We start from the raw sequence: 13,080 nt of genomic DNA on the forward strand, positions 1-13,080 counted from the left end.
TAAACCTATAATGGGCAGCCCAATCCTGGCTAAATAGCCTCCCCCCCCCCCGATGCAGCCGTGCCACAAGGGGGGGGGTCAGTCATGGAGGTCTTCTCCAGGAAAACTGACTTTTGTTCCCTTACCTAGCGGTAAGCTTCCATTTGTCTTAGGTCACCTTGGGTCTGTGCCAGATACTTTGCTGACTCAGGACCAAAGTGTGTAGGGGAGAAAAACCAGACAAGGTTATCAGTACAAGTCTCTGCTAATGATATCCGCCCTGTTCCACCCACCATTCAACCCCCCCCCAACACTCCCCCATTCCTCTCCTTCATACCCCATTCGCCATCACCACTGTCTTAGCAGCTCCAGTGGGGATAGCAGGCTCTGGCAGCAAGGCTGCAGTATCAGTGCCTCTTGTGAGGGCAATCACAAAAATGGCCACCATCAACACATTGTGTGCACCACGAGCAGCCATTTTATGACAGCAAAACAGTGTTCTGCTGTTGTAAACTCCTCTGCGAGCCTAGTTAGGATTAGGCCCCAAGTGTTGGATCTGTACACAACCAATAATTTCTCTGCTTGCCAGGTGACAAGCATCTTTTTCTGGAGTCTCTCTGTAGAGAGCTGAGCTCACGAAACCTAAACTATGATTTCACTATACATTGGGATCATGACCAAAGCTAAGGCAAAAAACCATGGTTAGCATGAACCAACAGGAATAATTATGTCTGCACTGAGCATCTTTCATATTCTATCTGCTCTCTATTTTTTTGAACTATTTTGCTGCTTCTCCCCATCATTTGTCTGAATTTTTCCATCTATTGTTAAGTTGGGGGGGGGCTTTGATTACTTAGCGTTATAGATTAGTGTATCGTCGCATTGATGCACAGTCATCAACTTCGTGGTTTCCCAAAATACTGGATTGTAAACTGTAAGTTTAGGACTAGCAGATACTTGGTTTAGCCTATTTCCGATTCAGGATTACAATCAGATAAGTTTGTGGAGTTGAACACAAATATGCCAGAATTGTCCCTTTTATTAGGAAGTTCAGTTTTCTTCTGTGCTAGTTTGTATAAATTGAATCACAGATTCACATCCCACTTGCTTATTTCAACATAGAACCTGGGAACTATATGGAATAATAATGCCTCTTCAAGAGATCACAGAGAAGGCAGATGTAGCACTGAGTGTGTTTCCACATGGGAGAAAAGACCCAAGTTCTTGAATCCTAGTCTTTATACCCCTACAAATGTCATGGCAAAATGGACCTTTTTGTTTCTGTATGCTGAGGACAGTGTTATGGTTTTTAATGTGCTTTGTTGGTGAAATGGGTTGGGGGAGCATTTCTGCATGCATGCCGGTTGGTCTGTGTTAAGCATTTTTCTGTCTTTATGTTCATTCGCAGCTGTGATTAGTGCTCATCCCATCCATTCCCTTGATAACCCCCACCATCATTTCCACTCCGGCAGCCTCGCTTCTCCAACCTGCAACTATCTCCACCATCAGGCAAACCCATGGCCAGTTGGCACATCCGTGTCCCATTCAGACAGGGCTAATTCCACAGGTGAGAAGGATGACCTGGGGCACAGTTGTTTGGAAGGAAGCCATTCGTAAAAGACATCTGAAGATTAGAACTTCCAGGGTGTACTCAAATCCCATTTGCATGGGGAGAGGGTGGTGTACCTAGAATCTAATGGGAGATGTCCAGTGACTTGTTTGGGTTTCTGGTTACTTGAAAATAAATTCCACTTAATTCAGTAGACTTATTTCTGGGTTCACATACATAGGATTGGGCTGTCTGCCTTGTGATTTGTTCTTTCCTGTTTCTTTTGTAGCAATTGTTCTGAACATATTTGTTTGCTTAAAAATTGTGTCACTGTTCTGTTTAAATCATGGTTAAATGTGTAACGGCATCAACTGTCCAAGCTCTGGGAATAGCTTTGCTGTTCAGTGTTGGTGAAAAACTCAGCAGGGAACAAAGAAATCAGTAACTCCTGCATAATTCCGTGGGACAGATTTAAGAATGAATGAATGATGCTCCTTTCATATTTGGAATTGGCCCAGTTAATCAGAAGCTATGTCTGGATTACAAAAGGAAGGATGGTGATGTACGTTTTTAACAGGATGTTTTATAATTCATACACACTGAAGAGACCTGTCTGCTCTCCCTATGTAATCTGCAGTTGGCACTTAATCAAGCACAGTTTGAACATTTGCAGTACTGATAGGTTGTGTTTAAACAGCAGGATAGTACACAAGTAGGCATTTTCTGTTTAAAAGCAAAGGCATAGTGTTCCTGAAGCATGTGTGTGAAATCTTGATAGCTGCTTCTCAAGGGGTTTAACCAACCCTTAAAGTCTTGAGGCACCATCATATGTGAATGCACTGCTGACTGTTCTTAGCGTCTTGGGAAATAACCAGAGAATATGCTGTAAAATTGCACAGACTGTTAAATTTCTTGCAGCAAAATAATTTCTGGGCCCTGCTCTGTAGTATGGTGATTGCTTTGAATTGTAAATAAGGTGCCAGTGTTAACTGGGGCTTGCACCACAGCACTCAATTGCCAGTGGGCAAGTTTTCAAGCATATTATTTAAGGTGTGTGTAAGATACTCTAAGATTTTCACGCTAGTAAAATGATTATGTACAGAGTATAAGTCGAAGAAATGGCTGCTGTAGCAGTGAAATCCATCTGTGTGCAAGGCTGAGGTAGCAAAGTAGTGAGATTCCCATGTACATTGTTTGTAATTCTTGAACAAAATTAGATTGTCCCAGATGTTTTAGTGACTGTCACTTTGTGTTCCTGGAATTTTATTTAATCTGCAGTTTTGATGATAATTCAGTCTAAGTTAAAATTTAGATTTGCTTTGTTCACTATCTCTTTATTAAGGCTGTGAACACATACCATTGTATAGTGGCTTTGAGGTGAGGATAGTCCCTTGTTTAATTAGACTACTGATGGCTTCGTTTTGCAGGGCTGAGCCAAAATAAACTTTGATGTTGGAGTACCTGCCATATTCCCCTCTTCAAATACATCAGTAATAGGAAACAGACAGGATTTAAGTGTCTTTATTGAACATAGAGAGGATAAAATTACTTATGAGCTGTCCAATTAAGAAAGCGTGACTATAGCTAAAAATAGATGAATGATTGAAAAAAGAGAGGGAGCGAGTGAGTGAAAACAATTTTTAAGGTGTAAAAGATAGCCCATTAAATCCATTCTGTTGGTGTCAGTGTGTATTTGTGTGAGAGCCATGCTGCAAAATGCAGTCAGCCCTCTTTAAAGAATACCATCTAAACAATGAAGAGGAAGAACCTACTAGCAGCCTAGGGCTTATGTAAAGATCCATTAGATGATGTGCCTTCAGGCAAGCTTTTTATTCTCTCAGTTCTTGGATTTTTTTAGACAGTTTATTACTTGCTGCAGGGATGAATACCTAATTCAGCTAAAGATACCTGGCAAAAGGATTCTCTGGCACTCAGATGTGTAGTGGGACTGTTCCACTGAAATAAAATTGAACTTTCTTTTTCCTTCCCACTCCAGAATCTGTTCGGAATACACCTAGCACAGATACCATGCCAGCTTCCTCATCTCAGACGTGTTGTACTGACCACCAGGAACCAGAAAGTGCCACAGGATCTTATCTGCCCAGTACACAGGAGGAGGAGACAGGCCAAAATCTCCCTACTGCCCATGTTCGCCCCTCTCATCCTCTGAAGAGCTTTGCAGTGCCAGCAGTTCCACCTACAGGAGCAGCTTACGATCCTGCCTTGCCAAGCACACCTTTATTATCCCAGCAAGGTGAGTAACAGGGAATTAATGCTAGTGAGTCATGGGTCTGTAGAGAACAACAAGTCAAACAAGAGACAGTAGTGAACCTCCTTTCTGTTGCCTTGGTTAACTGTAGCATTCAACCATTTTGCTCTCCTCAAAAAAAGTGTAATGTCTTTGATTTTTCTGGACTTTTTCCTTATAGATAGGGAGGGAAAGGAAGGAAGAGAAGAGGCACAAAAACTGGAGTGACCTGCCAAGAAATGTTTCATGTGAAACAAGATCCTCCAAATGGCACAAAATACTCAGTTCCCCCCCCATATTTGTTTTTGCCTCTGCTACCAGTATAATTGAAATGAACACACAAATTCTTCCCCTCTTTGTGTGTCTCATCTTCCTCTTGCCAATCCCATGCCATGTTTCAGATTGTATGCCTCTGCAGGACAGGGATCTGCCCTCTTGTACTTTCAAAAGCCAAACCATGGTGGATTGATTTATTTGCTCAGCTGACCCTGTAGGTAGCAAACTGTTGGGCTGCTATTTATGGCATTCTGCTGTTTTATTTGAGTTGTAAGTACTCATTTTTTAAAGATATGTTTTATTATTGCTTTTCTGATGTGAGCAGCCTTGTGCTGCCTGTACAGGTTGCAAAAGTGGAATACAAGTATTTCCCTGATAGAGAAAGAGACATTCATTACCAATTAGGAAAGCCTTCTCATGCCAGCTAGGGTCAGTTGAAATCATTGGTCCCCCCTGTGTGAGGGTTGACTGTTTCCCCAGTTTGGCCCTACCTTGATGTAGTGGAGGTCATCCGTTACGGAGCTCTTCGTCCACAACCGTTTTACTTCAGAAAATTTTTTCCTTTTAATCTCCTCCAACACTCCTCTGGTTATTCAGGGCGCAGGCCCTATTGGAAGGTGTTTTTTGTGTTTTGGAGTCTACCCTGATTACTTCCGCTTTCACAGAATAGAGTTGTCTGGCTAGTTGTCACAGCAACTGGCTCCTTTTTGCTGGAGACACTGCCAAGTCTGTTCATTGGGTGCATCAGAGGGTGGAGCCTGCCTTAGCACTGAGCGCCACAGCTGAAAACCACAGAGTGGCAGGTGGAGCTTGTAGCAGCAACGAGCTCCAGCCACAGCAGAACTCTTGGCTTGTCCACCAAGTCTTTGTACTTATATTTATTAAAAATATCTTAAATAAATGAATAAAAACACCATGCTTTGGTTACTGCTAGTATGCAGTGAAACCTCACCAAATTGTCCTTCCTGTGGGCATTATCATATTGGGTAATATGTTGCATGTTCTGTAAGCTATTTTTGATGGACATTCTAAGGAATCTGAAGTGGCAGTTGATTAGTGGTGACATCTTGAATTTGATTGTTTATGTTTTGTACAGCTTGTACAAAACATGTACTGTAAAATCCACGATGGCAGCATTTTGTCATGAAGGAATTCAGACGGCTTCAGACAAATTTGAGGGCAAATTTGACTATATGGGTTAAGACTGAAATCTTATAGGAACCCGGTTTACCCCTAATTACAGCAAGATGGAAACTAATTGAGCATGTGCTGAACAACTTGGCTAAACTCAGCTACATAGCTAGTTTGTTCAGGAGACTAACAATGGCCATAACTGCTTAAGCTTCTAGCCATCCAGTTCATTCAGTGAAGACGGCATCAATCGGCACCCTAGGGAGAACTCGGCCTCCTATGCCAGTCGTGGTCCCAAGTGCCCCTGAAGTGCAGGAAACCACAAGGATGCTTGAAGACTCAGAAAGTGTAAGTGTCCTGCTGGAAGGTAGCCTGACTTGCATCAGGTCTGAAATCTTGATTATGAATGAGAGTAAAATTAAGAATGGCGCTTTGTCTGCTGGAGTAAATTGAGCCAAACCCATGTTAGGTTCGTTGGTTTTCTATCCATCGTAGGCAGGATGTTTGGGATGGGGTTGCTGTTTCGGTGAGCTACTTTAAAGATTTCTAATTTTCCTAAAAGACAAGTCAGTTATAGCATGTTATCAAGCAAGGCCTGTGTAAGATGCTACACTGCAAGCAGGCCTCTATAATAGCATTGTCAAATCCTGAACAGCATTAATTTCTTTGGTAGCTGTTACTGCTTCACAAGGTATGCTTGGGGAGAGGACATAGCTCATTCTTAGGCTGCATGCTTTGCATGTAAATGGCTCCCATTCAGTCCCAAGCATCTGTCATTAGAAGAATCTGAAGTAGTGTGACTGAGAAAGATATTGCTGCCTGCCAACCTAGAAAGTCAGCATGAGGCATATTAGGGTAGATGGACCAATGATCTGCTTTGCTATAATCCAGCCTCGTATGCTCCTGTGATTCTTCTTCTTGCTGTAAAGTTATTTACAGCAAGGAATAGTGTACTGTATATAAAATCCATGTAGCTCAACCCCTCATATAAGTCTTAATGTAGTATCCACAGGGTGGTGGATAAATCTAAGAGTTTTTTTTAACAGCAACCAGTTTGTTGGTGGTAACCAGGTCCCAAGCTGCTTGTCAGATTTGGAAAACTGATCTTCTGATCTCTTGAGCAGGATAAAATATTAATGGTGACAGGAATGCATTTGTGCAGGATCTTGTTAGACCACATCATTGCTGCTATTGGAGCTGAGAAGAACCTAGCTTTCTTCTGGATCAGCTAAAGAAATGTATTTATCTCATGGAGAATTGGTAACAAGTAGGCAAGTCGGTTGTTTGTAGTTTCTAAACCCTTATGTGAGTGTTGTTTTTTTTCTAAGGCCAGGGTAGGTTTCAGTATTTAGAAGTCTATTATAGGGTAAGAGGAATTCTGAGTACAACTAAACTATTCAGATTAGCAATTGCCCACTGGATCATGAGGAAGTTTTTTGCACAGCTCTTAAAGCTGCACAAGGTACCAGTTCTTAGGATATGTACTGTGGCAGGCATACATTCTCAGTTGATGGTGTTTTTTTTTCCTCTTCCCCTTTTCCTTGTGTTTTCCTCTGTTCACATTGTCTCATTAATTCATCACTTACGGCTTGTCTGGGATTGCCATATCAGATTCTGGTGCTAACCCTGCCCATCACTTTCTCTGTGCATTGCTTTTGCAAAATAAAAAATGGAATGGTGAACATTTCAATTTATGTAGGAACACAATACATTATAAATGTAGCTTTGCTCTTGTGCCCCATCTCAGAACCATTGACCATGGTTATTCCTACTCCCTGCTTCAACAATGCTGCTCATTTTGTCCAGTAACGCTGTTAAATCTCCTGCAGAACTATGAACCGGATGAGCTGACCAAAGAGATGGCCCACCTGGAAGGACTAATGAAGGACCTTAATGCCATCACAACAGCATGACCACCTTCCAAGACACGACTCCAAATCCCATTTTGCGGGTCTTGGGAATGAACCTTGGAGCACAAGGAAACATGCAAAGACTATGGGACAGCACAAGAGGAACACGGCAGCCAGCTACAGTATCAGTGCTGGTTAACCAATGACTTCTCTGTTTGTTGTCCTGAAATGAACCTCTTGGAAATCTGGATTCCACTTCCTGCTGACATCACACAAGAAAGGAGTGGGGGAGATTCATCAGGCTGATGAGATCCAGTATCCGGACAAAGAAGTGAACTTAGCACTAATTTGAGTCAGGTTTTGTCTCGGTGCTGTGACCTTCTCTGCTTTTTCAGTGTTGGACATTCACATTTATGTACAATTTTATTTGTGTGTTTTTATTTTATTGTATCTTTTTTATTAAAACAAAAAAAGTGTAATCTGAAGAAAAAGGAATTTGTGTTGTTTCCCACAGCCTAGAGGGTTGTTCAGTTGCTTGTTCTATTGTGTATGGGAATCCATTGCCAGTGTGGGTTGTTCAGGTTTTTTGGTTTTGGTTGTTTTTTTTTTAGTGTGTGTATAAAGATATCACTTTCCAGCAGTTAATCCATGGCCTTGGGGGATGCTGCATTGCTATTTGTAAGCTTTTTTATTTTTATATTATAATTATTAAAAGCCTAAGTAGAGTCTCTCTCATCACTGTGAGATTAATGGTCTTTTTGAATTGAAATGCACCACTGAGAAACGTGTTGCTTTTTTGTCAGTTTCAGTATGGGGTCTGGGGTAGCAATTGGGCAGGAATCCACAGAGTGATAGGAAGTTTATTTCCTGGGAAAAAGTCCAGTCCAGCTTTATTCATATGCGTCCAGTAGTCCTAACCATCCCCCAGTATGTAATCATGTATAAACCAAATCAATTGCCTTGATCAGAGTGGCCAGGAAAAGTACCACCACAATCATGGGAACGGCCACTGACTTACATGTGGGATAACCAAATTTGCACACATACCAGGAGACAGATTGCATTGCTCATGTGCTAAAAAGATGGGGAAAAGTGACTAAATTTAAAGAACTGGATGAAAGCATCTCTTCCAATAGTCTGCTTTGCTAGTTAATTAATTATGCAGCGGCTCTGGTTACTAAGTTTCAGGGGATGTTTAATTGAAAAATGCCCTCCCCTCATACTACTTTAGTTCATTTTAGCAGCAGAATTTTCTTTTTTCTGTGTTTCATTTCAAAGACCTATACCTCTTAGCATTTACACTGCATCTTGAGTTTTATTACAGAAGTAAGTTATAGATAATAGATGCTGTACCCCAAATGTAAAACTCTGAGCCTCCTCTGTTCAAGCTGTTTATCACAACACTGATGAACCCAAACATCATAACAATGCATTTTTCATAAGAGAAACCTAATCTCCTTTGCTGTACAAAGTGAACTAAACAAGATTTTCAGCAGCATTTTCAGCATCAAACCACAATCAGAATGTCAGAACAAATGCACACACACACGTTTGACTCAGGGGGTCCTTGGTCCATATCAGAGCTACAATGTAGGTGGAGGGGGGTTAACTCTTTCCCCTTAAACTGTGGTTCCAACAAAAATGCCCTGGAAATGAAGCTGCTATAAGCATCATAGCAGCATCGCTCCCAGGGGGAAATAGCTTCATGGGGATCGATTTTGTGAGGACTGTGATACAGGGGATGTTAAGCCATTTCTGCCCAACGTTGCATATGCACAACAGGGACCAGATGTGTACACCTGTGGGCTGGACAAAAATGGGTTGATTGATCTTAGTTTGCACTGGAGTCCCAGATGAGGGCCTCCACTGCTGCTATTAAAAAAAGAGAAAGACATGTTTAACCACATTTTGTTTGACCAGTTGTGTAATGATAGAAAAGCTCTGTAAATGCTCCACTTTTCTTGAAAATTCAGATGTAAACTTAATTAGTTGGAGAGTGGGTAAAAGTCACACATTAATAGTAGTTTTCTGTAGCAAATGTTTTCTACATAGCAGGGGTGTCCAAACCATGGTTCACAAGCCACGTGCATATAACTTTGTCATATGTGTAGCTTGCGGAAATAGGTTTGATAAGCTCCTTTTTGCATCACAATTAATACAAAAGGTAAACAAAATTTTTTTCAAGCTTTATAATCTGGAAGAGAAGGGTTCTACGAGCTGCCCGTAGAACAATTAATGTAAAAACTAATTTGTGCTCTGCTATGTAAGCTGCCTTGGGCATTTGCTTTGGCTTGGGAAAGGCAGGATATAAATTTCTCAAATAAAATAATGTGCCGGGTATAAACTTAGTGTCCACTGAATTAAAATGCAAGTTTAAAGTTCATAGTGAGTGTTTAAGAATTTAAATACTAATTTTAATGGTATATTTAAGTCGGGGATTAAAAAATTCCTGACTCAAATACTGTCCATGTCTTGCAGCTGTCAAACATCTGAAGTGCATTGTATGTGGCTCTTATGTTAAGCAAGTTTGGTCACTTCTGCCATATATATCAGACTCAGTGCTAGGTAAAAGACCAAAAGAGCCTATAAGTCTTGGAACCTATAAGACTCTGATCTGAGACAGACTGCATCAGGATCCTGTAACTTCAGATATGATTTAAGTATGTAACTATAACTATACACTACTGGCCAACTTGAGTCCCCAGGCTCCATCCGTCCAGTGCTTCTCCACTGCAAATCAGCTTTGCGGGAAATGATATTCAAGGGAGAAGTGGCAGGTGGGAGGGAGGGGTGCTCTAATGCTTCTACTTCCTGATGTTTTCCCCCTTGCAAACCCCTGTATCTCCCAGCAGTTTACCTTCAGGCACAGTTCCAGTCCAGTCCTGTATGAACTGCTGGCACATACGCCTTGAAGAACTCTTTGAACCAATTTATGAAAATTAAGGATACTTTTTAAGTTCTCTCACTATTGAAACTGACGGTACTGGGTTCTAATGACAAAATAATGGAGAAGAAGTTAATTTTATCCTGGTTAGTCACTGTAACATGTTTGCCATGCTGAATCCAACCAACAAGCCATCTATTTTTAAAACTATCTCTATTTTTTGCAATTTTATATTATAGAAACATTCCATGAAAATAAAAACTACTCCATGTAACTCAATGTTCTGTCTTCCAACAGCAGCAAACCTGATGCCCCAGCAATTTCACAAAGCATATCAGTCTGTGATGTAAAGTCCTTTCAGGTTTATCTTTCATGCTAGCCAATTAATCATGTACATGGTTGGGGCTATCAGTGGAAAGTTCATAATATAAGTGAATTGGCCCACCTGGAAAATAGATGTTCTCTAAAATTCAGTGCTAAGAATACAAATCAGACATTTGCCTGGATTTGGTTTTCTGTTCTGAGTACGTGAACTGGAGGCCTTGTGCATATTTTTTGTATGCAAATTAGGGTATGAATTGCCAGACTTTCTATAAATCAGAAACAGCTTCTAGGGAAGGCAGTTTTTAATGTGTTTAAAGTCTTGCTTTCTGTGTGCAACTTCCAGTCCGCATCTCTAGATTTGGGCTATGAGGAGTGGGTGGTTCAAAGCTCCATGCAACCAGGGTGGGTATCTGTAATCAAAGAGGGGACTTTCCATTCTTGTGACAGAATATGACCCACATGCTTGTTTTCCATTGTACATACAGTACTTTTGTTCTCAACAACAGGAAATTCTTATATGTGTAGGATCCTTGATTGCGTCCACTGAATTCAGGTGGTACACGCATTCCACTCCTAAGATGTGTACATTTCTCTCTTCTCTATACCCAAAGAAATGTCATCATGTGTATTCAGTATTCCCCACTGATGGGTTTTTGTGAATATATTGCTACTTGCGTAGAACACACCATGAATGTCAATATTGCCATGAATCTGGGATGGGGGTGGGGGATATTTTTAATAATAAGACAACTGTTCAAAGTTGGTTTTTTAAGGTTACTCAAAAAGGAAACATTCAAGTCAGTGTACAATATGTATTGCACTTTTTCACATTTTAACACTGTTTTTTACATACCTTGTGATTTTAAATTTGGAGCATTGTGTATCTTGTAGTGTCATAGCTAAGCTGCTAAATGGCAGCCTCCTCCATTGAATATGGAGATGGGGAGGGGGGGGAAAAAACTTCTGTATATTGTTTTACAGTTCTGATATAGGAGAGTTCTGAGGACTGCTGTAAACTTCTACCTTTCTGTACATTTTTTTCTGTATTTGCTGTATACTCTAAATTTTTAATACTGTCATGTTTATTATTTGGTATTGGATAGCCAATACACTTTTTTAATCTAACAACTTCTGCTTTGTCTAGAGTTTTTTTTAAGTGCTTGGCACTCTCATTTGAGCAGTATTCCTGGCTGAGGATTTTGAGCAATCAGTGCTTTTTGAGTTTATAAAGTACTTGACGTGTTATTTTAATGGAATCCTTACAATAACTTGTAAGATAAATAAATACTGTCCTCATATTGCAGCTGGAGAACTGAGGCGGGGGGAGGAGAGAGTGGCTTATCCAAGGACACCTAGTGAATTCATGGTAGAGATGGGATTTGAACCAGGAACGTCCTAATTTTCAACTCGGGGACTACATTACACGACTTGAATACTGAGACACTGAAGGTATTATAAATGGAAAAACTGCATTAAAATGATTCATTTATGAGTGAACCATGACTAATTTTTTAAAAGGAGGTTTGGGGAACTCCTTGATCTCCCAAACAGAAAATGAAGGTAAGTGAATTCCCATGGTGGTTAGCCAATAATTCGCTGTGTGTGTTCAAACAAGCTTTGATAGAACGTGACTTTGAACATGGTTATTTAGAGGAAAACCCTCAGAGAGACTTAAATCTGATGAGTGGGAAGTATTTGTTCATTTTGTTTGTTCACAAGATTTATATCCAGCCTGTCTGTTACCAAGCACTTTGGGTGGCTCTCAGAAATGAAACAAATGAATAAAATGTCATTTCCAAATATAGCTACTGCAAAGGGCAACATAAGACAATTACCCATCAACTGTTCTGGAGAATGGAAGTTTTAACTTGGAGTCTGAAAAGTACTGAAGCTCTTTGAGCTGCAGCCAGAAACTGGAAGCCATTGAAGATTTCCAGGCTTCCAGATTTAACACTAGCAGAATCTGCTTGGCCCAGGGGACCCCAATTCACAAGCTGGCCAATGTACTATGAACCAGTGAAAAGTCTGCAACACTTAAGTCTTTCTCTTGTGTGTGTTTTTATGACAGGTGTATGCGCAGAAGTACAACTCCCTGCCAACTGGCTGAGGAATGTTTATTTCCATGGTGGGTTCAGTCTTCCGAGGATGGGTAGCTCCTCTTCCCAGGCAGGCAGGTCAAAGAAAAGTTTTGCTCTCCCTGTTGAGTGACACTGGATTTAACACTTTTTCAAACATGATTTCTTGAGTCCAACATTCTGCTCTCAGATGGGCTGTTTTTTTTTTATACTGGCCCTACAACAAGCCTCAGGGAGAACAATTGTGAGCTGCTCCTGCTAATGGACCACCATGGACCAATGGCCCCAGCCAAGTTGCCCTCCTGGTTCCTGTCTGGTCCTGTTAAAATGACAGAGGTCCATTCAGTGTGCCATGGTTTAAAATAATTTGGTCAACTTGTACTATGGAGAAAAGCAACTTGTTTGAAATCAGCCCGTATGAGAAATGCACGCAGATCAGTGGGTGATGGTTTTGTCAGGGGTCTATTTTGCCTTGATTTTTAAAATGTTCTTTGCTCAAGATGATGATTTTTGTTTTATTTTTAAAGTTTGGTCTTTTGTCCCAATAACATGAGGTGAGAATTTGATCCTGAGAATGATGTATCTGTCGTCATTAATGGGTTTTTTTTACTGTAGAAGAGGCATTGCAATTAGTGGAATGGGGGGTTCAGAATGGCTTTCTCAGCCATTCATCACAGAGGTGTCTCTGCTCTCTTTTGTGCTTTGTGGCTTTTGTTTAGTGTCAGCCATAAGTAAATCATTCTACCACCTGTATCTACTGCACT

The 13,080-nt window shown here is 40.8% G+C and overlaps 1 protein-coding gene across 4 annotated transcripts in view; it reads left to right on the forward strand.

The window, feature by feature from the left end:
* The window catches only part of NEO1 (neogenin 1), a 132,990-nt gene extending 121,621 nt beyond the window's left edge, over window positions 1–11,369 (forward strand). For all 4 annotated transcript variants that reach the window (XM_066635068.1, XM_066635069.1, XM_066635070.1 and 1 more), the window contains exons 25-28: window positions 1,388–1,546; window positions 3,525–3,782; window positions 5,395–5,531; window positions 7,013–11,369. In XM_066635068.1, the coding sequence (XP_066491165.1) occupies window positions 1,388–1,546; window positions 3,525–3,782; window positions 5,395–5,531; window positions 7,013–7,096 (638 nt within the window). In that variant the 3' untranslated portion in view covers window positions 7,097–11,369. The remainder of the gene's footprint in view (window positions 1–1,387; window positions 1,547–3,524; window positions 3,783–5,394; window positions 5,532–7,012) is intronic.
* Window positions 11,370–13,080: the final 1,711 nt, after the last annotated feature.

Source organism: Tiliqua scincoides, chromosome 8 (assembly GCF_035046505.1).
Source record: "Tiliqua scincoides isolate rTilSci1 chromosome 8, rTilSci1.hap2, whole genome shotgun sequence".
In the NCBI taxonomy this organism is placed as follows: Eukaryota; Metazoa; Chordata; class Lepidosauria; order Squamata; family Scincidae; genus Tiliqua; species Tiliqua scincoides.